Source organism: Gorilla gorilla, chromosome 18, assembly GCF_029281585.2.
Source record: "Gorilla gorilla gorilla isolate KB3781 chromosome 18, NHGRI_mGorGor1-v2.1_pri, whole genome shotgun sequence".
Lineage (NCBI taxonomy): Eukaryota > Metazoa > Chordata > Mammalia > Primates > Hominidae > Gorilla > Gorilla gorilla.
The window spans coordinates 100,895,832-100,922,020 of record NC_073242.2 but is presented as its reverse complement, the minus strand read 5'-3'; the positions used below and the strand labels follow the sequence as shown (position 1 = coordinate 100,922,020).

The window sequence follows — 26,189 nt, the reverse complement described above, 5'->3', positions numbered from 1 at the left end:
ATACAAATAATTTATGTTTACAAAAATTTATACGATGTAAGAAAGCTTCCCAGAAGAGCCTCTCTTAGCCATTTGGGTCCACAATAAATTATCATCCTTGGAATCTCTGGATTTTGAGGCAGAGTGATAGAGAAGACAAGTAGGAACTGGGGCACTGGGTGATATGTGTCAGGTTCTGACCAAATGAGTTCAAAGAAAGGAATAGGGTGAGATTAAGTATCTGGATATCAGGCTTAAAATATAGCCAGAGGGAGGCTGGGCATGGTGGCTAATGCCTGTAATCTCAGCACTTTGGGAGGCCAAGGCAGGTGGATCACCTGAGGTCAGGAGTTCGAGACCAGCCTGGTCGATATGGTGAAACCCCATCTCTACTAAATATAGAAAAATCAGCCAGGTATAGTGGTGGGCGCCTGTAATCCCAGTTACTCGGGAGGCTGAGGCCAGAGAATCGCTTGAACCCGGGAGATGGAGGTTGCAGTGAACTGAGATCGTGCCACTGCACTCCAGACTGGGTGACAAGAGTGAGACTTCTTCTCAAAAAAACACACACATATATATAGTCAGAGGGTACCAACACACCAGGTTGGAGGACAATGGTTCTGAGGCCAGCCCCAGAACCTTGGAGAGCGCCACAGACACCCCACTGAGTCGGAGCTAGCACCTTGGACAGCACCACGGCTTCTCTGTTTTCTACTGCTGTCCTTTGTACCTGGATGACGCTAAACACAGGTTGCAGTGGTCACTGTTAATTTCCTGGGGCTTTCCACTCCGGTGTACCTGGCAATTGTAATCCTCTAAAATCAGCAGTCTTTTACAAGGTTCTTTATGACAAGGTGGGGGTTGAGATTCTTTCTCTTCCTTCTAGAAACTTCAGCATCAGAGCTGATAATTGGACCGACTCCATTGGGAGGTCTATGGGATTGGTACCTAGTATCATTGTGTTATGCCAGAGGCCAACGTCCTTCAGATTAGGGGAAAATGTGTAATACCTGGTCATACTATGTAAGGAAGAATGCTCCGGGCTCTTCCTAGGCACATATAAGCAAATTATCAGGCAATACATGTGAGAAAGAAGGTATGTTGTATTCATTTGGAGACAGGCTGCTTGATTCTTTTTCATACCCTCTCCTCACGTGCTAACCCCCACCTGTTAACCTATTTTCAGAAACATACAATGGATTGGATCTGCTTTCTCTGTGGTAAAAATCTTCTGAACTTGATTGTTGTTAGCATGTTTCTGTGAGGTTATGCACAAAAAACTTTGAAGGAGTTTGGCACTGTAGGTCTTTCTCCTACTTATAATATGTCGTATTTACAAACTTATGCATTACTAACTTCATTACTGACAAATAAAAAAGTGTAATCAGGTCCACAAATAATTTAGAGGAGGGGAAAAGTTAACATTAATTGAGCAACTACTGAATCCTGGTCCCTGTTGTATGTACTTTAAGCAAAACAATATGTGTAGTATTTACAACAACTGTGAACTATTATCTCATTTTTCAGATGAATCAATGGAATTTCAGAAAAGCTAAGTGGTTGTCCAAGGTCTCATAGCTAGTAGGTGAAGAAATCAGGACTTCTCAGTCCTGTACATTTATTTTTAATTTTCTTTTCTCTGTGTTTCTTTTTGAATAGTTTCTATTGCTATGTCTTCAAATTCACTCATCTTTTTTCTGTAATGTCGAATCTTCCGTTAATCCCATCCAATGTATTTTTATTGCACATTATAGGTTTTTATCTTTAGAAGTTTGATTTGGGTCTTTTTTATATGTTTCATTTCTCCACCAAACTTTTAGATGTATCAGATATGGTTGTAATAACTTTTAAATGTCATTGCCTACTAATTCTGTTGTGACTATTTCAGAAGTCTATCAGGATTAGTTTTTAATGTAATTTCTTGGATTATGAGTTACTGGTCCAAGTAGATAGTATTAATTTAAATTCTATACTTGATGCAAACTATGATTATAAATTTTTAGAAGACATTTCTACTACCACTTCAAAGCTTAGGCAAGGACCATAAGATTCTTTGTTATCTCTCTTTGTTCATGAGATTTAAAAAAAATTTATCCTTTCATGAGTCCAGGCATTTGGATGAGTGTATGTGTGTGAGAAAAGTCTCTGTTCCTATTCCTTGTTCCTATAATATGCCTCCTGCATATTATAATTCTGCTTTCTCAGATATCAAGACTTACAGCTCTTCACCGTTCCCACCCCTGTTGGCCAAAGCATCAGCTGAGGTCCTCAGTCCAAACCAACCCCTCTGGTTTTAGTTTCTTGTTTGGTTTTGGTACGTGGGTACACTTCCCTGTGAGTTAAGTATTTAAAATGATGTCGAATATTATATCTTATTCTAAATTTCTAGATTCTAGTTTATATTATTTGCTACATTGCCCTCAACTGAATTCTGCCTAATATTTATTGTCTTAAACTTATTGTTGTGAGATATTAATATAGCTATGCCATTTTTCCTTTAACTTAATACTTGTCTGATATATCTATTTTCCATTCTTTGACTTCCAATACTTGTGCTTTCTTAAGTTTCAGTAGTACCTTATAAGCATCTAACATTTTCTTTCCTTCCTTCCTTCCTTCCTTCCCTTTCTTTCTTTCTCTCTCCTTCTCTCTCTCTTTTTTTTTTTTTTTTGACGGAGTCTCATTCTGTCACCCAGGCTGGAGTGCAGTGGCATGATCTTGGCTCACTACAACTTCCGCCTCTCGGGTTCAAGCAATTCTCCTGCCCCAGCTTCCCCAGTAGCTGGGATTACAGGTGTGCGCCACCACGCTGGGCTAATTTTTGTATTTTTAGTAAAGACAAGGTTTCACCATGTTGGCCAGGCTGGTCTTGAACTCCTGAGCTCAGGTGATCTGCCCACGTTGGCCTCTCAAAGTGCTGGGATTATAGGCATGAGGCACTGTGTCCAGTCACTTCTAACATTTTTTCTGCGTAAATTTTAGAATCATTTTCACAAGTTTTAAAACAAATCCTATAGGGGTTTTATTTGGTATGACGTTGGACTTATGGATTAAATAAAGAAAACTACCCTTCCTACTGAAGGATTACCTGTGCCTTTCCATTTACACAAGGGGTTTTCATTGGTTTAGTCCCCAAATGTTTAAAATTTTCTTGATATATGTCTTATACATTTATTAGTAAACTCATTCCTATATATGTTTGGTTGCTTTGAGAATAAGACCTTGCCCTACCCTAGTACATTTCTCCACATAGATTAAATGATTTATTCACAGAACTCACAACATCAATAAGTAGGTAAAAATTTTGTAGCCTGAAAACAGCCTTGAACTCCTGGAATGAACATCAATCAGACAGTTGTTTTGCCACAATTTTCACGAGAAGAAGCAGGCAAAGCCATCTTTACTCTGTCCTATTAAAACTGGAAACAACAAGAAATATTTTTTCTTCTTTGAGACGGAGTTTCGCTCTTGTTGCCCAGGCTGGAGTGCAATGGCGCTATCTCAGCCCACCACAACCTCCGCCTCCTGGGTTCAAGCGATTCTCTGGCCTCAGCCTCCCGAGTAGCTGGGAATACAGGCATGCGCCACCACGCCTGGCTAATTTTGTATTTGACAGAGTTTCTCCATGTTAGTCAGGCTGGTCTCGAACTCCCAACCTCAGGTGATTCCCCCCACCTCAGCCTGCCAAAGTGCTGGGATTACAGGTGTGAGCCACCATGCCCGGCCAACAAAAAAGATTTTTTTAACATGAGAAGATTGTCAGCTTTCCCTGGTGGTCAGAGAGGAAGGGCTTTAGAGAGGTCTTGGGGCTGCAGGGACAAAGGGTGCAGGAGAAGAAGCCTTACAGCTGAGCAGGAGGAAACTGACACTACATGGCTGCAGGCCCAGCATGGAAATGAACTTCTAGAATGCTGTAGTCGAAGAGCCAGCTTAACTTTTTAACTCTTGTGTTGTGTGATTTTTCCATCCTTCCTAATTTCTAGGGGCATTAGTTAGGCTATGGGCTTGGAAATTAATTTGAAGAACCCAAATAAATGTGGTTTAAATTTGATGAAAGTTTATTTCTCTCTCATGTATCATCAGAAAGTAAGCCATCTGGGGCTGATATAGCAGCTCTGTGCCTCCTCCTTTTAGTTGCTCTGTCATCCCCAGCAGCCACACCCTTATTCACATGGTCCAAGATGCTCTGATGCTCTCCCTTGTCAACATTCCACCTGGTCGATGAAGGTTTGGGGGCAGGGAGGGCATGTCCCTTGTCTTTAAGGACACAGCATCACATTTTCTTACAGCCTGTTTGCCAGAAGTTGGTCACATGGACACACTTTGCCTTAAAGAATGCTGGGAAATGTGTGCTTTTTCCCTGAGCTGTCATGTCCCTTGCTAGAGATTCTGTAACCTTATAAGAATGGAAGAACAGGGGCTGACAGACAAGAACTGATCTCCATCTCTCCAGACCTACCATAGAGCTTTTGAAACTTGGTTTGTGCATTATTATCTCATTTTTCTGATATGTCTGAAGTAGGAGTAGGAGCTTTGTGGTTATTTAGAGAGCTTTATTTTCTCATCTGTAAAATTAGGCAATGGGTTTATGATGCAAACATTTGGGGCCAGCATTTATGTGATCTGATTCCTTCCTATTTCTTTCAACAAGTCCTCACTCCTGATTTCTGACCCTAGAAAGAAGTGAAAACCAGAACTTATTGACAAGAGCAACGTAATCCCCAGCTATTACTCTGCCCAATCATTTTCTTAATGAACTCATTTTGGAAAACAGTGAAGATCAGGGTCAGGGCAAGGCAGAGAAGGGCACCTGGCCACGGTCACTGTCAAGGTCCAAGGCATAAGACATATCCTACCCTTGGGGACACACAAAGTAGGCTTCTGCCTAAGAGTTAGGGCTGGAGCCTTTGGACCATTGTTAACAACAAATGTTTATTGCTCTCCTTCTTTCTGCCAGGTTATTCTCTAGCTGACGATGATGATGTTGAACAAGATAGATGCAGTGTCTGTTCCCTGGAGCCACCAGAGAAGACAGACATATAAATAAACTATCACCATTAAGTAAGTATGCAGTGCTGTGATGGCACATAAATGAGTGTCCTGCCTTATTCTGGGTGATCAGGGAAGGCTTGCTTCCCATGCAAAATGGGATTTGAGCTCACACTTCCAGTAACAGTCAAGATGGAGGGTAGGAATGGGAAGGGAAGGGCATTCTAGATTTAGAGAACAGCATTTTTAGCATGTAGGGCTGAGGTACAGTCAGGGAATGAATGGGAGTGAAAAGAGGCCACAGAGGCAAGTGGGAGCCAAATACCCGTCTCCAGTGCAGCAGCGTTGGATGGATCAGAGCTGGAAGAAAGAAAAGCCTACATTACCAGGGGTGGGGTGTGTGTGAGGGGGTGGGGATTTTAAGGGTCGTCCAATCCAGTGGCATTTAGTACTGTCTCCCTTCCCTCAGGGCTCATTTTGGAATTTTATGGTAGGTATTTTGTTATATTTGGTGTCAGTGGTAACATTGCTACTAGCGTTGTGGATAGGAGCCAGGATCCTGCAATGTACAGGACAGTCCTGCCCATTGAAAAAATGTTCACACTTTCAAATGTCTTGCTGAACATTCAGGTAGGTGAAAATTCTATTTCTAAATTATCTGAATCTAAACCTGTTTTCTGGATAAACATGTAGTTTTGCAGAGTTTTAACATACACTGATCTTCCAGGAATGTAATTATTGTATAATCAAGAGACGATTGTCCTGTGTTTCATTCAGAACTTCACCAAAACATGTTTGCCATTTTGGATCACAATTTTGTGACTTTTGAAACAATGTAAGTCACAGCTTTGTGGCTGTGGCATTCAGACAACGTCTATGTGTAAAGGCGACCACCTTATTAGGTCTCCTGCAGCAGCCAAGACCAAACACATTGAAGTATGTGTTTCTAAACGACAGATGACGGTCCTCTTTTTTTTTCTCTTTCATTACACTTAAGGCATAACATTAGTTTTTAATATGTAGGTGTGTATGTTACGTATGATTTTCTAGGACATTATGTATGAATATCAGGTCAGGAGAATAAGATGGGCATTACAAACTATTTGTTAGAAAAAGGGGGCATTGGGTGTGACAGCGCGCCATCCACTGGTCCATTTCCAAGACTCCCACACGTGGCTGCACCTGCAGCTTCACCTCCCCGGGCTGGGTCCCCGCTTGGCTCTGATTCTTACCTGCCCCATTCCCCAGGGGTAACAGTCACCGTGGGCCAGACCCGAGCTAGCCGACAGGGATGCGGCCACAGCTGGCCGGACGTGACCACCACCGAGGCGGAGCGACCTTGCTCCTAGAGAGGCCCGGCCGCCTGGTGACGCACTTCCGGCAGCTCCGGGGAGCAGCCCGCTACGGAGGTGAGTGCAGGGCTCCGGGCGCTGTGGGCCGTGCCCTGTCCCCCAGGCTCTGGGTCCGGTTGAGACGCACTCGCACCCTGGGTGCTGCAGGGTCTCCCGTGGCCTACGCTGCCAGGAGGCCCAGGCTGGGAGAGGGAGCAGGGCGGCGGCCCGGGGTGCTCTTCCGCGCTCTTCGACTCCAGCTTTGGTCTTTGTGGCTCAATAGCTTGCGCCCATTGGAAGGGGAAACGCACGTTGCTGTCCCAGCCACGAGGCCCCGAGGATTTTATCACTTGATCGACGGGGGAAGATGTGTCGGTGCAGCTAAAAGATGGAATATTTGCGGGCGTGAAGCGGCCCGAGGTGATACCACAAGTCTTTTGACAAGCTGCGGTCTGGCAGGAACATTAACCTATGTGCATCCCGAGTATGGACCGTGTGCTCCCAGGCTCCTGACATAGGGTCATGAATTAGGGCCGAGTGGGAGCGCAGAGTCCCTCCCAGTCACCCGGCAGCAGAAGAAGCCCGGCTTTTGGAGGACATTGTCTCCTGGAGCAGTGTCAGTCCCAAAAGGTAACTCAGCTCTGCTTCTCTCGGCTCAGGGTTGACAATGACCTGGGAATGACTTCTAAAACGTAATTACGAATTCACTCAGTTTTAGAATATATTTAGTAGTTTCAGAATCGCTAATTCATACCCCCATGAAAAGCAAATTTACTACCTAAAGTACAGTACTTGGATACAGGTCGTTTTGTCTTTACCCTTATGGTATTTAGTCAAAATACTGTTTTCCAAAGTTGCTTACCCCTTTTCTTTCCTACCACTTAAGTGTGGTTATGTTCACTGTAGTATAGTTAAGCACATTGGCTGTTCTTTGTATTACATTTTGGGTCCTCAATTTCACCCCATCCTTGCTGGTTTATATATTTATTTAAAATATATATTTATATGTTGTATATATAGTAGTAAACATCCATGAACACACCACCCAATTAAGAAAGAGAAGATTGCCAGTACTGCTGAATTTATCAATGTGTTCCTCCTCCTCAACCCAACTCCCAGCCTCCAACCCCTAGAGGTAACAGTTATATTGAATTTTGTGTTAATTGTAGCCCTGTTATTTTAAAAAATAATTACATATGCATGTATCTGTAAGCAATGTACTTAATTTTTTTTTTTAGCTTCATATAAATGGCACCATTGTGTGTATAAGTCATCTGGGACTCGCATAATTCAATGTTAAGTTTCCAAATTCATTCTGTGTGTAGCTTCTGGGTAATGTTCCATTGTAAAAACTGTATGAAAATTTATCGATGTATTTTCAATGGACATGTGGGTTGTTTTCAGTGTTTTGTTATTAAAATGTGCTGATAATATTTTTGTACGTACCTCCTACATATGAGAGTTTCTCTAGTGTGTAAGTTTTTAAAATTAGGCACAAATGTTGAATTATGTTAAACATCTTTGGCATCTGTTGAGATGGACAGTGTGTTTATCTTTCTTTGATTTATTAATGTGAAAAATATACTAATTAGTATCTTAACGTTGAGCTTTGCTCTTCGTGGGATAATCCTGCTTACTCATGATGTATTTAATGAACTATTGGAGTCCATTCCTTGATAGAATTTTTGCATTAGAATTCATAAATGAGACTGGTCTGTAGTTTTTGCATCAGTATTGTGCTGGCACCATAAAAAGAATTGGGAAACTTACTTTGCTGTGCTCTGCTACAGTTTACATAGTGTTAGAATTACTCATTTCCGAAACATTGAAAGAATTTGCTCATTTCACATCTGAGCTCAGTGTTTTGTGAGAGTTAGTTCTTCACTGGCCATCTTGGTTTAATTAGGTAAAAGTAATCAAGGATTATGTAGAAAATCTGTATAATGTCATAACAGGAAAAAACCCGGAATCGTATTTAAAAAAAAAACTATCCCCTTGGGAGGGAGCCAAGAGACCAAAGAATGCCTTGGACGAGTCCAGCTTGGCAAGTAGATGAGTTTATTAGGACTTACATACTTACTCCTGGATGGCAGCAGGACAGCTTTAGAGACCTGTGATGCCCCTCGTCTCTAAGTACTTTTTAGAGAATTTTCTGGCTGTTTGCCTACTGCATTTAAACGATGAGACTTTTCTTGGTAGGTTCTCATATACTTTCTAGGATGTTTATGTTCTTGCAGACACCTGCTCCTCTGCTGAGCCCCATGGTCTTGACTCACTGCCCGGCCTTCAAGGTTCAGGCAGCAGGTATACACCCTTGACTATACACCCTTGACTAGCTGAGCGGGGTAGCTATCACACTACATATGTAATTGGTAGAGTTGGTTTATTATCTAAAAATGGAGTTGTATATTCTCCCATCACAGAATAAGTTTTCTCTTTAAACACCAGATAATATATTTTTTTTAAATGGACACGACTCACAAAAAAACCCTGAAAAATGTGTAAAGTAGAAGTTAGTAGATTGGGTTATATAACCATCATGCAATAAAGCCAGAACTTATAAACAGAAGAAATTAGCAACAGTAAACTATCCTAAGCAATTACTAGGTCAGAGACAAAACAGAATTGCTGACTGACTATAAAACAGTAATTAAAACATGAAATATAAAAACCTCTGGAATGTGGCAAATAGTGTATCCTGAGGAAAATTTGTGGCCTTATAGGCTTTAATTGCCAAATAGGAAAGAATGAAAATAAATGAGTAAGTCATGCAACCTCAAGAAGGTAGGAAAAAAGCCTTTTGTAGTCTAAGCTTCCACAAAAGCAGAACGTGGAACAAAGATTTGTATGTAGGAATTTATTTAGGAATACGGTCACAGGGGCAGAGTGAAAGACAAGGGGAGTGAAACAGAGATGGGAGAACTGGTACAAGGATGCATTGGTATGCTCGGCCCTCAACAGGCTCTGCCTTGCAGGGCATTTGAGGAGCCTTAGAGTCTTAAGGCTGCCCCGCTGGGGGATCGACAGGGAAAACATTTATCCATTGGTTTCTCTCCCCTATTGGTCAAGGGGGTCCCACAGGTGTTAATGCTTCTGCACTTCAGGGCCCAGCAGGTGTCCACAGGTGTCCCACATAGGACACCAGAGAAGCCCCAGGGCAGGAACCAGGCATAGGTGATGTAGGTCCTTGTGAAGGTTCTGGTAGGTTGCAGCTTCACAAAGCTGACTAACCTCTGTAGAACTGGACTAAGGATGGGATAAGAGGATTGGAGTGGTGCTTACACTGCCCCTTACAGAGCTGAAGGAACAAACTAAGAGCAGAATTAGTGAATTTAAAACAAATAGAAGAAAGTAGTGTTGCTCAACTAGAAAAGCTGGTTCTTTGAAAATAAAAGGAAACCACATTAAAATAAGTAAAACACTGCTCACTCAGCCTAACTGTATTAGTCTGCTTGGGCTGCCATAACAAAATACCATAGACTGGGTGGCTTCACCAACACACTTATTTCTCACAGTCCTGGAGACTGGAAGTCCAGGATCAAGGTGCCAGCTGATTTTGGCTCCTGCCAGGGCTGTCTTCCTGGCTCATAGATAGTAGCCCTCTCGTTGTGTCCTCACATGGGGGAGGCGGGGACTGAGTGGGTTTGTGGGCTCTGGGTCTCTCCTTCTTCTTGTAAAGGCACCACCCCATTGGACCTCATTTAACCTTAGGACCTTTAGTCCCACCCTTAGGACCTCGTTTATCCTTGTAACCTCCTCACAGGCCCCGTCTCCATATACAGTCACATTGGAGGCTAGAGCTTCAACATATGAATTTGGCAGAGACATAAATGTTTAGTCTCTAACTCTAACCCTGGGAAAAAGGTCTAGAAAGCACATATATTGAAAAGAAGAAGTGGGACAAGCAAACTAGCTCTGGATATGGAGGAAATGGAAAGAATCATGAACCAGTATTTTCTGCAACTCTGTACTAGTAAAGTTGAAATCCTGGAAGAAATGGATGATATTTTAGGAAAATGTGATTTCAAGACTGACTTTAGGGGCAGTAAAAGTCAGAAAATCACTAGTCCATATGTTTTTGAATACAGTGAACAAGAGGCTCTGGGTCACGGGACTGGCTGCTACAGTGATCTCCTCTCTCAGGAGCTGACGCAGAAGTATAGGCCTTGGCTCATTCACTATCAGAAGACTGGAAAGTTTGGGAAACAGCCTGGTTCCTAACTTCCAGCTCAGCTTCCTAAGGACAGCCTGTGCTGTCCTTAGGAGGACTGACCTCTCAAGACCTCTCCAGAGGTGTTAGGATTCTTGAGGACATTCAGAGCTCTGAGGAAATGGGGCAGGATACTGGGGGGCAGCTGCCTTCTCCAGGCGCTGCCTCCCTGGGGTCTGACTCCCCAGGCCTGTGTACTGGGGCTGCAGCCCAGCCAGTCCAGCTTCTCCTGCTGTGATACTGAAGATAATGCTTGTGTTGAGAAAGAGAAATAAGTCAAAGATCTTGGTATTGTCCTATTTCTTGAACTGAATTGTGGATACATGACTCTTTGCTTTATTTTTTAGGCTCTGCATACATTTTATTTTATTTTTATTTTTTATTTTTTATTTTTTTGAGATAGCGTCTCACTCTCATCACCCAGGCTGGGGTGCAGTGGTGTGATACTGGCTCACTGCAGCCTTGACCTCCCGGGCTCAAGTGATCCTCCTACCTCAGACTCCCGAATAGCTGGGACCACAGGCATGTGCCACCACCTCTGGCTAATTTTTTTTTTTTGAGATGGAGTCTTGCTCTGTTGCCCAGCCTGGAGTGCAGTGGTGCAATCTCGGCTCACTGCAAGCTCCGCCTCCCGGGTTCACACCATTCTCCTGCCTCTGCCTCCCGAGTAGCTGGGACTACAGGCGCCCGCCACCACGCCCAGCTAATTTTTATATTTTTAGTAGAGACGGGGTTTCACCGTGTTAGCCAGGATGGTCTTGGTCTCCTGACCTTGTGATCCACCCGACCTGGCCTCCCAAAGTGCTGGGATTACAGGCTTGAGCCACCGCGCCCAGCCTAATTTTTGTATTTTTTGTAGAGACAGGGTTTTGCCATGTGTCCAGGCTGGTCTCAAACTCCTGAGCTCAAGTGATCCATCCACCTTGGCCTCTCAAAGTGTTGGGATTATAGGCACGAGCCACCATGCCCAGCAGGTTTTATATGCACTCTTCTTCTTCTTTTTATTTTTAATTTTTATTTGTTTATTTTAAAATTTTATATATATACTCTTCTGTGTGTGTGATATGTATCAGAATTGTAAAGTCCTAGGGTTCCTGGCAGTGAATTTCAGTGTCATAGCCTGGAGTCCTAGGCACTGAGCCAGTGAACAGATCACTCCCTTCTTGGGCAGCTCCTGTTCGCACTCCTATTTGGATGCAAGCTGCCTGTGTCTTGCATTTTCTGTGAGGGGCTATGTTGCTCTGGTGGGGGTGGCTTGCCTCACACTTGTCTCTCTTTGTGTTTCTCCTTAGCTCCAGCCCTTCTCTGAGACGGGGACCAGGGGATGGCAGCCATGCATCTGACAGCCTGGCCCCAGGTGAGCTGTGGGGTCCTTCAGCTCTTCCTCTGGGCAGTTTCAGATTGAAAAACATTGAGAAGGGGAGCTGGTGAGCCTCGGGATGACAGCTGCTTCCACCTGCTGGACTGGAACTTGTGGGAAAGAGGTGTTGTGCGGGGAGGGCGGCAGAGACCAGGACAGTTGCGAGTGGAGGCAGCGGGAGAGTGAGCAGGAGAGCAGGAGGGTGGTGGTCTTCTGCACACTGAGGGTCTCTGCTCCTCTCTGCAGGAGCACCCCCAGCATAGGGCTCTGGGTGAATGGGGACGTGGAAACCGCCCCTGTGGGATGTACTGTGCAGGGGTGTGAGTGGAGCACAGTCGCAGAGGATTGGACTATCTGTGGTGGGGATGTAGAGGAGAGGAATAGCAGGACCTGATCAGAGAAGGATGGCCGTGCCTCTAATTCAGGGGTAAGGGAAGGTCACAGGGAGTGGAGTCAAGGGAGGGGGAAGACAGTCACATGGAACGGAATGTCTCATTGTGCTTGTGAAGCTTTCAAAGTTTAGGATGCAGACTTTAGGTCTCTGAGAAGAGCTTTCCACCCTGTCCTGCAGGAAAGAGGTGTTGTGCGGGGAACCTGCAGAACATAAACCTGCAAACCAAATTTTCCATACATTTTCAGGGACTTCACGGATCCCCTGAAGCTCATCCATGGACTTCCATGGACTACAGGTTGGGAACAATCATAGCCACAGTCACACCAGTTGTATCTTTGGAGGCTTACTATGCTCCAGGAGCCATGCTAAGCCCTTTGTATGGTCGTTTGGTCCTGACAACCGCCTCTGTGATAAGTGCTGTGTTGTACTCTTTCCACCTAAAAAGAAAAGGCAAAAGGGGAGTAGAGTAACTTGCCCAGGATCACAGAGTTATTGTGTGATTCAGAACTGCTTAGCCATAAGACAGCTGTGGAACCAGTGATGTTAACTTGGTCAGATTTGTGATGTGTATGGAATAATTTGTAAGGAAGATTCAAAAGCACGGTGACCACTTCACAAAGAAGAATCCCACTGGTTCCGTGACATGGGCTTCATCAAGGAAAGCCATCATTAAAGAGGGATCCAATTCAAGTAATGCTTAAGATAGAAAAATCTTGGCTGGGTGTGGTGGCTCACGCCTGTAATCCCAGCACTTTGCGAGGCTGAGGTGGTTGGATCACTTGAGGTCAGGAGTTCAAGATCAGCCTAGCCAACATGGTGAAACCCTGTCTCTGCTAAAAATAGAAAAATTAGCTGGGTTTTGTGGTGCATGCCTATAGTCCCAGCTACTCAGGAGGCTGAGGCAGGAGAATTGCTTGAGCCCGGGAGGCAGAGGGTGCAGTGAGCCGAGATCACGCCACCGCGCTTCAGCCTGGGTGACAGAGCGAGACTCCAACTCAAAGAAAAAAAAAAATCTTTCGGACATAGAGACTCAAAGGATTTGTGGTGATAGGGAAGGTGGGAAGTCAAGAACAATCCCCAGGTTTCTGGCTGAGGTTTCTTGTGAGGATGATTCTGACCCCAGCTGAGGTGTAAGTTCAGAAGGAAGTGCCAACTTACCAGGGTGGTGGTGGCGGCACACAGTGAAGACATTATATTTTGTGCAGAGAAGTTACTTGTTGAAGGTCACACAAAGAAGACTCACAGAAACACCTAGAGGTTGGACTAGAATTGCTGATGGGTGGAGGTCAGTAAACTCCAGGAAGACACATCCTGGCAGAGAGGAGTTGAGCAGCAGATCCCTGCCAGTGAGCCCCCATGGTTGTTAGAGCAGGCTGAGGTGGGCAGAGGGTGAGCCTCCCAGAGGCTGCAGCTGCCCAGGAGGGGTGGTTGGGCCTGGGAGTGACATGAAGCGTCCCTGAGTGGTGGAGCTTGTGCCAGCCACATAGCTTAGTGATGCAAAGGGGAGAGTAGCCGGCCAGTGGGAAGGCTGGTCTCCCTGCTTTCCCAAATGTTCTTGGAGAAACAGTGAAGCTTTCGGAGAAGTTGGAAAGGATGAGACTTGAATGGGAGAGGGTAAGGAAAATTCTGGCTTTCCAGGAAGACCCCGCAGCCTGGGCAGCATGGAGCATCCTTGGCTGGAGGTGCTCAAGCAGAGGCTGCACAGCCCCTTGTTGGGGGGTCTGTGAAGGGAATCTGGTGGGGCTGGATGAGACAGAAGCCGTGGATGATCTTTGGGGGTGGCTTGAGCTGTGAGGATGAGGGCGATGGGTGGGGAGCAGAACAGGGCTGAGGTTAGGCGCAGGGGAGTGGTGTGGGACCTGCTGGTGGACCAGCCCCAAGTTTGCTGGGAGGGAGCAGCTTATCTAAGAGTGGAGTTGGCTTTAGAGAATTTGCTTATGGAAATTTGTTTTCTTTCAGCCTGTCTTATGTGACCTCTTATTTGTGTGAAAAATGGCATGAGGTTTCCCTGCTGTGGGAGAAGGTGGATACTCTGTAGTTTACTTTCTCGATGTTTTTTTTCTGAGATCTTCCCCTTGTTTTTAATACTAATTTTGTGCTCTCACAAGCACCCTCCCCAAGCCCTTATACTGCCCTCTGCCCCTCACTTAGGGCCTGAGCCATGGAATTGGCCCTAGGGCAGCAGGAACCTGTTGTTTCAGAAGTCGGTGACCTTTGAGGACGTGGCTGTGTACTTCACCCAGGCGGAATGGGACGGCCTGTCCCCTGCACAGAGGGCCCTGTACAGGGATGTGATGCTGGAGAATTATGGGAATGTGGCCTCCCTGGGTAAGACCTCTCTACCCTGGGAACCTGGAGTCTGCCAATTGGGGTTCCTGGCTTGCTTCTCCCTTACAGGTTACTGGGGGGATCTCTGGTAATCCTTTACTGAGTGAGAACCCCAGAGCTGTTCCTAATCTCCTAGACTTAGAGGTTACTGGCAGGGGCAAACGCCAAGCCTTTTGTAGGCCTATATAGGACTTTGCTTGGAACTGGTATGCACTGTTGATCCAACCCATGAAAGCTATGTTTTGGAAACACTGGAATCCAGTTGCTTCCTGTTCCACAGTGGCATCTTCAGTTGCCCCCTCATCTTACCTGTCTTGAGTCTTTTCAAGGATCTCAGTGTACTCTGGATATTTCAGGCCAGGGTCAAAAAGTGGTATCCCTTTGGGCAGAATCTCCCTGCTTGCCCTGCATGAGGTCTCCTAGGCCTACAGTCTGGGCCCTTCCCAGGCTCTCCCACACGTTCCCAAGCCTTCACCCCCAACCCCCACATTTGCCTCCCAAAGCCCTTGGAAGTCTCCAAGGTCTCTCTAGTCCTTCCTAAGCCCCATAGTACTTTCCCGTAGTCCTGAGGCTTGGGACCTCCTCGGGTTCTTACCTTCCCTCCCCATTGCTGAGACAGTCTGAGAAGAGGCTTAGGAATTTGTCTGTGGGAGTTTATTCATCTGTCCCTACTATTTACCTCTCCCAAACCAGGATTTCCACTTCTCAAACCTGCTGTGATCTCACAACTGGAGGGAGGAGGTGAGCTGGGGGGCCCATCTCCACTGGCTGCAGGAACAGGCCTCCAGGGCCTCCAGACTGGTAAGGGAGGTACATATTTCCCACTCTGTTGGAATTTAGCACTTTAGGCATAAAGCCAGCTTTAGCAACATATAAACATACTGTGTTTATTGGCCAGTCATACAGAGTGAAGTTTGAGTAAATTTTGATGATTCATAGAGATAGGTAGTCCTTATCTTTCTGTCTTCAAAGTTTGTTGTGTCTAATTCCAAGAACAGATCTTTTTTCAAACCCTTCATTCTGACTCTTCAATGCTAATTTTGGAATCCTGCCTTTCTCAGACAAAATTAAGGGACTCAGTAGTTTGGGGGTTCCTTGCCATTTCTAAGCATTATTCACATAGTGTGGAGGATACAGAATTAACAGCCTTTTCACACAGATAGAAGTGGTTAAAAGCACAGTCTTTAGAGGAGACTTTCCTGAGGTCCAGTCCCAACTGTGCTGCTTCCTAATTTGCATGACTTTGAGTAGGTTGAGTGCTCTCATCTCTGAAAATGGGTTAATAATAAAAGGAGGTAATAGTACTATCTTGTGGGTTGAGGTTTAAATGAGATAACACATATCAAATACCTAGCTTATAATGTGTGCTCAGTTCAGTATTTTTATTTTGGTTTTGGGGAATACAGCTGTACACAGGGAAGGTAATGTGGAAGGGAGGAAGTGCTCTTAATTTTTGCTTCTTAAATGTGAATGTGTAAAGGAATCCTGAGGTCTTACAGATACGCAGTAAGTGTGGAGTCTGCATTTCTATGAAGTTCCCTGGTGATGTGGCAATGCCAGTACTTCTGGTTACCAGACCACACTTGAAGGAGCAGGGCTCCAATTGTTGCCAGCAGAGTAGCTGCCAAATGACTTCTCATACCCCCGAGGCCCCCCGTTATTTCTTATATTTAGGGTCTGTGAGATTCTCTTGAATTTTTTCAGTGAGTCTTCATTTTTCTTAGATAGTTTCTGTAGGTTTTTATTCCTTTTGATCATTCTATCAGACGATATCTGACCAAAGAAGGCATGTTTTGGAAATGGAGTTTGCCATATAATGGCCTTGACAAATATAGGAAAAAAAGTGATATTGTGAGGTCTTAATCAATGGACCCTGTATTTTATTCTGTAGACAGCTGACTGTCCTGAAGTCTTTGACTTTTCCAGGAAACCCATCATGATCCTAGCTGGTCATAGAAACATTAATGTAGTCAGTGTGTGTGGGTTAATTGGGATGAGGAATCAAACAGGCTCTAGGCAGGCAGGAGGGAGGGCAAAGGGCATGAGGCCCATGGCAGCAGTGTTGACTTTCTTTTTAAAAATCTTCAGAAGCCCAGTCAGTGATACCTGTTTAAGACTCATTTGCTGTAACTGTGTGAAATGGCCATCCTCACTGCAAGAGAGGAAAATGAAAACGAGAGATATTTCACCTATCATATTGAGAATAATTAAATTATATTCAATGTTGGTGAGAGTGCAGCAAAGCAGGAATAGACTTCTGGAGAGGATGACTAGACATCTGATAGTATAGATGTCTTAGTCAGTTTGGGCTACAATAACAGACTACCATAGATTGGATGGCTTATAAACAACAGAAATTTATTTCATACAGTTCTAGTTTAAGATCAAGGTTCAGGCAGGTTCTGTCTGGCAAGGGCCTGCTTCCTGGCTAATAGACAGCCATCTTCTCACTGTATCCTCACATGGTGGCAAGAAAGGGAGCTCTCTGGGCTCTTTTTTAAGGGCATTAATCCCATTCATGAGGGTTCTGCCATAGCTCAACCTCCTAATACAATCACATCAGGGGTTAGGATTTCAGAATATGAATTTGTGGGGAGGACAAACATTCAGTCTATAGCAACAGATGAGTATTATTTTTTTAGTTGGGAAGAGACCAATATTATTTAGAAAGTGCTTGCTGGGGAATCCAGGCAATTGGAGGGGCTTATTGAGGGCAATTATGAAATACTGGGGCAGGGGGCATATTACATGTGGTTGAGGAGTGATGAAAGATGAAAAAATATGAGGCAGCATTTTGGGACTCAGCTTTTGAGAAAGTTGGGAACAAATGCAGAGATGAGTAGTTCTAGTTCTAAAGACTATTGGGATTATAAAAAGATTTTTAGGGAATGATCACGTTTAGGATTGGAGGAAGAAGTGAAAGGAAAAGGCAAGGTTAATGCAGCAGGATTTGGAGGGGAATGGGAAGAAAGGGGATGAGATGGACCTCAAATAGAGCCTGTCTAAAGTAGAAATGAAGTTGAAGGACGAATTTTGGAAAGCCCAAAGTTAATGTTCTAAGGAAAGAAACAAAATTATTTCCATTTTGCTCCCTGGTGCTGCTGACTCTTGTCATCTTCCAAGTTGCCATATCCTATTGGATCCTGTGCCTTTTCCTTCTTCAGCATTTTCCATTTTTTTTTAAGTAAGGAACTGAGTGCTATAGGAACAACTAAGAAGAAACTGCAGGGTGTAGAAAAGCATGGTGTGATTAAAAGAATGCTGATCTGGTGGACAAGACCTAGAATTTTATTCCACTACTGTCACTTTTTTTTTTTTTTTTGAGATGGAGTCTCGCTCTATCGCCCAAACTGGAGTGCAGTGGCAAGAACTTGGCTCACCGCAACTTCCGTATCCCGGGTTTGAGCAATTCTCCTGCCTCATCCTCCCGAGTAGCTGGAACTACAGGCACGTACCACCACACCCGGCTAATTTTTTGTGGTTTAGTAGAGACGGGGTTTCACTGTGTTGCCCAGGCTGGTTGCAAACTCCCAAGCTCAGGCAATCTGCCTGCTTCAGCCTCCCAAAGTGTTGGGATTACAGGTGTGAGCTACCGTGCCCAGCTGTCACTTTTAACCTTCATGTGATTGGTTATGTTCTCTACAGTGGCCTTGTGTTAGGCACAGTGGGAATGGTGATTTTTTTTTATCATTACTTTCATTGCTTTTCATTACTTTCATAATATTGGCACCTACTCAACAGTACAGAAAGTGTATAAAGTAGGGAAGCAAGTCCACCAAACTTCCTATGCCAGTTTATTTAGTTTCTTATGGATTCTTCTAGAAGTTTTCTAGGTATGTACAAATATATATATCTGTCTTTTATATTTTTCTTTACACAGCTGAAAATCTATTCTATATACTGTTTTTTCAACTTGTTTTTCCATTTGATTATATCTTGGATGTCTTTTTATGTCAGCATATATGGATTTATTGTATTCTTTTACTAGTTAGTTACAAATTACTTATCCCACCTTATGGAGAAACCCTATGTCTTTTGACCTAGTCTGGTGATTTTAAGGAGCCCCTGATTATTATGGTCTTTTATAGCACAGTTCTCTTCTTTTTCCTAACATGGTTCTTATATGACATTTTATGTTTTCTGTTTTTTATAGTAGATATTCAGACTGACAATGATTTGACAAAGGAAATGTATGAAGGAAAAGAGAATGTATCATTTGAACTTCAAAGAGACTTTTCCCAGGAAACAGACTTTTCAGAAGCCTCTCTTCTAGAGAAACAACAGGAAGTCCACTCAGCAGGAAATATAAAGAAGGAGAAGAGCAACACCATTGATGGAACAGTGAAAGATGAGACAAGCCCCGTGGAGGAGTGTTTTTTTAGTCAAAGTTCAAACTCATATCAGTGTCATACCATCACTGGAGAGCAGCCCTCTGGGTGTACAGGATTGGGGAAATCCATCAGCTTTGATACAAAACTCGTGAAGCATGAAATAATTAATTCTGAGGAAAGACCTTTCAAATGTGAAGAATTAGTAGAGCCCTTTAGGTGTGACTCTCAACTTATTCAGCATCAAGAAAACAACACTGAGGAAAAGCCTTATCAGTGTTCAGAGTGTGGCAAAGCTTTCAGCATTAATGAGAAATTAATTTGGCATCAGAGACTTCACAGTGGGGAGAAACCCTTCAAATGTGTGCAGTGTGGGAAAAGCTTCAGCTACAGTTCCCATTATATCACACATCAGACAATCCACAGTGGGGAGAAGCCCTATCAGTGTAAGGTGTGTGGGAAGGCCTTCAGTGTTAATGGAAGCCTAAGTAGGCATCAGAGAATCCATACGGGAGAGAAGCCCTATCAGTGCAAGGAATGTGGAAATGGCTTCAGCTGTAGTTCTGCATATATTACACATCAGAGAGTCCACACTGGAGAGAAACCTTACGAGTGTAATGACTGTGGGAAAGCGTTCAATGTTAATGCAAAATTAATTCAACATCAGAGAATCCACACTGGAGAGAAACCTTATGGATGTAATGAATGTGGAAAAGGCTTCAGGTGCAGCTCCCAGCTTAGGCAGCATCAGAGCATCCACACAGGAGAAAAGCCCTATCAGTGTGAAGAGTGTGGAAAAGGCTTCAATAATAATACAAAACTCATTCAGCATCAGAGAATCCACACAGGTGAGAAACCCTATGAATGCACTGAATGTGGAAAAGCCTTCAGTGTCAAAGGGAAGTTAATCCAACACCAGAGAATTCACACAGGCGAGAAACCCTATGAGTGTAATGAATGCGGGAAAGCCTTCAGATGTAACTCCCAATTTCGGCAGCATCTGAGAATTCACACTGGGGAGAAGCCCTATGAGTGTAATGAGTGTGGAAAGGCCTTCAGCGTTAATGGGAAACTAATGCGGCATCAGAGAATTCACACTGGGGAGAAACCTTTTGAATGTAATGAGTGTGGGAGATGCTTTACTTCCAAAAGAAACCTACTTGATCATCACCGAATCCATACTGGAGAAAAGCCCTATCAATGCAAGGAATGTGGGAAAGCCTTCAGTATCAATGCCAAACTAACTAGGCATCAGAGGATACATACTGGGGAGAAACCTTTCAAATGTATGGAATGTGAGAAAGCATTCAGCTGTAGTTCTAACTATATTGTGCACCAGAGAATCCATACAGGAGAGAAACCCTTTCAGTGTAAGGAGTGTGGAAAAGCCTTCCATGTTAATGCCCATTTAATTCGGCATCAGAGAAGCCACACTGGAGAGAAACCCTTCAGATGTGTGGAATGTGGCAAAGGCTTCAGCTTTAGTTCTGACTACATTATACATCAGACAGTCCACACTTGGAAGAAACCCTATATGTGTAGTGTGTGTGGGAAAGCATTCAGGTTTAGCTTCCAGCTCAGTCAGCATCAGAGTGTCCATAGTGAAGGAAAATCCTAATAATGAGAAAGATATAGAAAACTCTTAAGGTGAATGCCAAAATGGGTCAAGTATCATCAGATTCATCCATTGAAAAACCTCCAAGAGGGCATGAATATGGCAGAGTCTTCATACGGAAACAGTTTTTATTCTATTCAGTTTTAATCAGGAAAGGATGACCAGTTAAAGAGAAACATCCAAAAATAAATAGCTTTGTTTTGTACCAACAGGAATTAGAAAATATAATGAAAAGATTTCGTTCCCAGCAGCATCAAGAAAAGTAGATTTTCTAGAAATAAACAGTTATGGAGGACTCGTATGGAGAAATTTAAGTCTTCACTGAGGGCCACTTTACAAAGGAAATTTGAATAAATGGAGAGAGAGAGAAGCCTTGTTGTTGGATAGGAAAACCCATACTAAAGATACTCTACCTACATTAATTTATTTGTTTAATTTTTGACAACAAGCATGTATTACTTTTGAAAAGATGAAAAATAAAGATTTATTTAAAAAAGGAAAAAGGTATGAATACATTTTTAATTTTCATGTAATTGAGAAAACCATCTAGCATTAGATGAAAGCTAGAAACTATCCACAGGGTATGTACTGATAAATTGACTACTCAAAACTAAATATTCCTATATGTTTTAAAGTTTAAAAGATAAAGCGCAAAATGGGGAAATACTTTTGTAAAATTTGTGATATAAAAGTGTAGTATTTGGGCATGGTGGATCAGACCTGTAATCTCAGTGCTTTGGGAGGCTGAGACGGGAAGATTGCGTGAGGCCATGAGTTCCAGACCTGTATGGGCAACATAGCAAGATCCCATCGCTACAAAAAATAATAAAAGCCAGGTGTGGTGGTATGTGCCTGCAGTCCTTGCTGCTTGGGAGGCTGAGGCAGGAGGATTGCCTGAGTCCAGGAATTCGAGGCTGCAGTGAGCTATGACCACCACTGCACTCCAGCCTGGGTGGCAGTGAGACCCTGTCTCTTAAAACATTAATATCTAAAGATAAATAATTTAGACACACTAACAGGCAGCTTTTAAACAGATACTAAAAAATGACTGTTAAAGTAAGAGGTATTCAATCTCAGTACTCTAAGGTGTGAAAATCAGTAAGTTTTTTTGCATATTACATTGTTATATATGCATACATGTGATACTATGCAGCTGTCAAAAATGACATTTACTATAGATGCCCTTTATATAAGTATAAAATGTAGTCAACAAGATAGCATGTTGCAGGGTTTCTAATTTGTAATAACTGGAACTCTTGCATAAACACATGGCTTTTCAGGTCCTGAAGGAAGGTGGCTACCTTGGATTCCCAGTCTCATTGGTGGTTTTCAAGGTCTCTGATGAAGATCTTGGAAGCCTCAAGGTACTCTTTAGAAGGGAATCTCTCAACACCTTAAAAAATTCTAAGCAATAGGCTGGGCGCAGTGGCTCACGCCTGTTATCCCAGCACTTTGGGAGGCCGAGGTGGGCGGATCATGAGGTCAGGAGATTGAGACCATCCTGGCCAACATGGTGAAACCCCGTGTCTACCAAAAATATAAAAATTAGCCAGGCATGGTAGTGCGTGCCTATAGTCCCAGTTACTCAGGAGGCTGAGGCAGGATAATCACTTGAACCCAGGAGGCGGAGGCTGCAGTGAGCCAAGATCATGCCACTGCACTCCAGCCTGGGCCACAGAGTGAGACTCTGTCTTAAAAAAAAAACAAACAAAAAAAAAATTCTAAGCACTAATAGGAGCAGGCAAGCTAACTATCAGGAAGCTGAAGAACAGCAGGCCCAATAGTAAGTAGTAAGAAAGGGACATGATAATTTCTGCCATCCCCCAAGTGCCACACACCGTCTCCTTACTATGCCCACCTGTGAGCTCCGTAAGGCATATGCTGTCTCTGGCCCCCAGGCTCCTTAGAACAGAAGCTAGTCCGCATTTAGTTTAGAATGAGGTTCAAAACCACTGGAGGTTTTCTGAATGTGGGACAGTTATTTAAGATAATTGGACTGGGAGCATCACTCTTCCTTCAGATCCTCATGTTCCAGGACTTCTGACATGCCACAGATAAAAACAGGAGAAAAGTAGTCGCTAGTAAATGAGACTTAACGATCACCAGCAAACTCCAAATCCTCATAAACATCCCTGCAGGCCCACAGATACTCAAGTGTCCTCAAAGTCAGATAGATGAGTGAGGCTGCACAGAGTGACAAGGAGTAGGGAGGGTAGAGAATTGAAGAGTGCGTGCCCTACCTAAAGAAGGCAGCCTCAACTCAGCTGTAGCAAATTCTGGGTAGGCAGCAAAGCAGTTCCAGTAATGCCAAATATTCTGGGTCTTCAAAAAGTTAGAAATCCGATTTTAAAAAATATGAAATCTCTCTCTCTCCCTCTTTTTGCTTGTTAAGATGAGGGTTATTGTCCCAGAATCCTTGAACAATTTTTAGTAAAAGTCCATTTCTAGATGGTGGTTTTCTTCAATAAATCATACAGCAGAATCTATTTGTGTACACCAGGACAGTATAACAGTATGGAGAAAATAGGGTCATCACCTGTTACTGGTAGTAAAGAAACACTGCTTTTCACAAGACCTTTGATACCAAATCTGTCGGTTTTTCACACGATTCTCCAGTTCTCTGCAGACACCAACTGGGTGTCCTACAATTTTTTTTTTTTTTTTTTTTTTTTTTGAGACAGTCTTGCTCTGTCACCCAGGCTGGAATGCAGTGGCCTGATCTCGGCTCACTGCAAGCTCCACCTCCCGGGTTCACGCCATTCTCCTGCCTCAGCCTCCCAAGTAGCTGGGCCTACAGGCACCCGCCACCACGCCCGGCTAATTTTTTGTATTTTTAGTAGAGACGGGGTTTCACCGTGTTAGCCAGGATGGTCTCGATCTCCTGACCTCATGATCCGCCTGCCTCGGCCTCCCAGAGTGCTGGGATTACAGGCGTGAGCCACCGCGCCCGGCCCTACAATTTTAACAATTGACACTTCCAGAGTAAGTGAAGACACCACAGGTTAAGGGCTCACTTCCACATGACTGCCCTGCACTTCAGACACAAGTTATAAGTAGAGGGTCCCCAGGTTACCCATGCTTCTGTGTGATATGGCTACAAATTGGGGATTCCCATGACCCCCTTTTCCAGTTCAGTAATTTGCTAAAACAGTGCACAGAACTCAGGAAAACACGTTACTATTACCATTTTGTTGTAAAGGATACAAATGAACAGCCAGATAAAGAATTACTTAGGGTGAGGACTGGAGGTTGGGTTATCTTCTCACTCAGACAAATGACGTGGTCCCACCCTTAAGTTTGCTGTAAGTCTGCTCTACGTTCACAGGGCTGTGAAAGGGTGGGGCCCCAATCAGAGGCAGTCAAACTGAATTTTATCCCCGGGAGAATCCAAGGACAGCTGGGGGAGAAATACCTAGAAAATGCATAATATATACTTTTAAAAGACACATAATCATCATTTTGCCCATTTCCAAGTTTTGGATATCTTTTTTTTTTTTTTCACACAGATGAGAAAACAGGTCTGAAGTGTCTTCATATCTCTGGGCCTCTATTTGATCATCTGTAAAATGGAGTAATAGAGAACCTGCCTTCCAGATATTGTTGTGAGGCGTGAATTACTTGCTTCCAGGAAAGGCTCAGCCAGAGCCTGGCCCAGAGGTGGTGAAGGAGGTGGTGGTTTGAGTGTGTGCACATCTGATGTACAGTCATGCACAGGTGCACACATGCAGGAAGCCCCCAAATCCTTCTCCCATAGGCACAAGCAAGATGCACACACACACCCAGGGACACACACAATGTACCCCGCAGACCTCCACATACACAGACACACATGGACCCCCCACATACATAGACACACACACAGTGCACCCTGCGGACCCCCAAATCCACAGACACGCATAGATCACAAACAGATACCCCATGCACACATAGCCAACGCACAAGGACACACACAGACCCCCCCAACATACATAGACACACACAGACACATGCACACACATAGACATACAGACCCCCCCCACACATAGACACATACACACATAGACACACAGAGACTCCCCCCCACACCCATAGACACACATAAGACACACATGCACACATAGACAGACACAGACCCCTCACATACATAGACACACACACACGGTGTACCCCACAGACCCCCACATCCACAGACACACCTAGTGGTACACATGGTACACCCTACAGGCCACACCCTCACATAGACACTCCTGCGCCGGCTCTCTGTAGCTCAAGGGCTGGTGTCAGCCAGGAGTGCTGCCTTGAGTATTTCAAAGGAGCCATTCCTGTCCGAAAGCTTGTCACGTGGCACGGGACCTTGGTAGAGTGTCCTAGGGATGCCATCGTGTAAGTCTGCCCCACCCCAGGCATCCTAGGAGCTGGGCATGGGAGGAGGCAGCCCCTGGAGCCCCCAGACCACACCTTGGGGAGAGGGGACAGCAGGACCCTTCTTCTCCTTGACCAGCCAGCCCTGTTCCTCTGGGCTGTCCCAGACCAAGCACTGAGACCCTGGAGGGGTCCAAGTCCTGGATTTACATTTAGAGAAACTGAGGCCCAGAGATGGATGGGACGACCTCCTGGTTATGCAGCAAACCAGGGGCTGATGTGGTCTCTCACTGGGGCCAGAGGAGAGTTTAGAAGGCCAGGGCTCACCCCAGCCTTCCCAGTTGATGGACAGCCTCTGCAGGTCTCTCAGACATGGCAGTCCGTAGAGGGGGACAAGAAGTCCTGCAGCCCTGGCTTCCTGCAGGGTCCACAGTTTCTTTGCAGTGGCAGGATCAAGGCTCGGACTCATGGAAGATTGAGAATCCTAGAGGACATAACCTGATATCTCAGATCTGCCACCAATGTCCCATGTGACCCTGGGCCTCTCAGCCTCAGGCTCCTGGTCAGCATAGGGTGGGGATGGTCCCAGGACTCTGACGGTTTTCTGCCTCTCCGTAGGCTTGTTACTGTCCAGGGCAGGTCATCTGCTCAGACCTCAACGACTGGAGGGTGAAGAAGGCAGTCAGACACCTGCAAAGCCTCGTGAAGTCACATGACCCCACCACCCAGGAGACTGTGTAGCCTTGGTGTTCACCACACCAGTCTTGAGCCATGTGCGTGCAGTGGAGGCCTTACCAGGACAGCAAGAAACCTGAGCACAGGAGACTCCAGAACCCCGCACAGTAGCACTTCTGCTTGTCTTAACTGGAGCCCTGGGCCTGGAAGGGGGAGGATTAAAGTCTTTCTCCTTCAGTCGGGATCTGCATGTTCTGTCCCTGCAGTGCAAGGTGCACACACCCACCTTGGCCTGTCACATTGGAAGGGACCTCAGAGAACACCTGGGCCTGCTCTGGCCAGGTCAGGAGGGGAAATAGAAGCTCAAAGGAAAACATGGCTGTCCTGTCTCAAGGCACCCGCAGGTAGAGGGGAGAGCCTGGTGCGAGGCCTAAGCAGGGCGTCCATGTGCTGAGGAGCAGAGCTCCTGTGTCATCTGCACAGCCTCCCGGAGGCCTGGGGGCCCTCTCTCTGCAGGGGCTGGGGATTCTGGGAAGAGGCTCTGGATTCTCTCCTGTTCTCTCTGCCTTTGAAATCTCCACTCCTGCACATCTGTTATCTTCTCGCCTGGAGAGGATGAGGACATCCTCCGACATATTC

General features: G+C 44.7%; 1 protein-coding gene and 1 long non-coding RNA gene across 10 annotated transcripts; one reads left to right on the top strand and one right to left on the bottom strand.

Annotated features, from left to right (window-relative positions):
* Window positions 1–3,909: 3,909 nt before the first annotated feature.
* Window positions 3,910–6,317, bottom strand: LOC129527709 (uncharacterized). Its single transcript, XR_008672749.2, has 3 exons — window positions 6,201–6,317; window positions 5,294–5,328; window positions 3,910–4,652 (listed from the first exon to the last, which is right to left on the bottom strand). It is a non-coding gene; the product is annotated as an uncharacterized lncRNA (long non-coding RNA).
* On the top strand, window positions 6,242–21,037 carry ZNF23 (zinc finger protein 23). Of its 9 annotated transcripts, none has more exons than XM_031002597.3 (5): window positions 6,242–6,377; window positions 11,802–11,866; window positions 14,465–14,591; window positions 15,285–15,392; window positions 18,745–21,037. In XM_031002597.3, exons 2-5 carry the CDS (start codon window positions 11,834–11,836, stop codon window positions 20,535–20,537), a joined length of 2,061 nt encoding a protein of 686 aa, XP_030858457.3. In that variant the 5' UTR covers window positions 6,242–6,377; window positions 11,802–11,833; the 3' UTR covers window positions 20,538–21,037. The 9 variants fall into 9 exon arrangements, with proteins under 9 accessions (XP_030858457.3, XP_055222393.2, XP_055222377.2 ...); XM_055366402.2 differs by lacking the exon at window positions 6,242–6,377 and adding an exon at window positions 6,946–7,434 and having other exon boundaries at window positions 15,285–15,401; XM_055366414.2 differs by lacking the exon at window positions 6,242–6,377 and having other exon boundaries at window positions 11,861–11,936; window positions 15,285–15,401.
* Window positions 21,038–26,189: the final 5,152 nt, after the last annotated feature.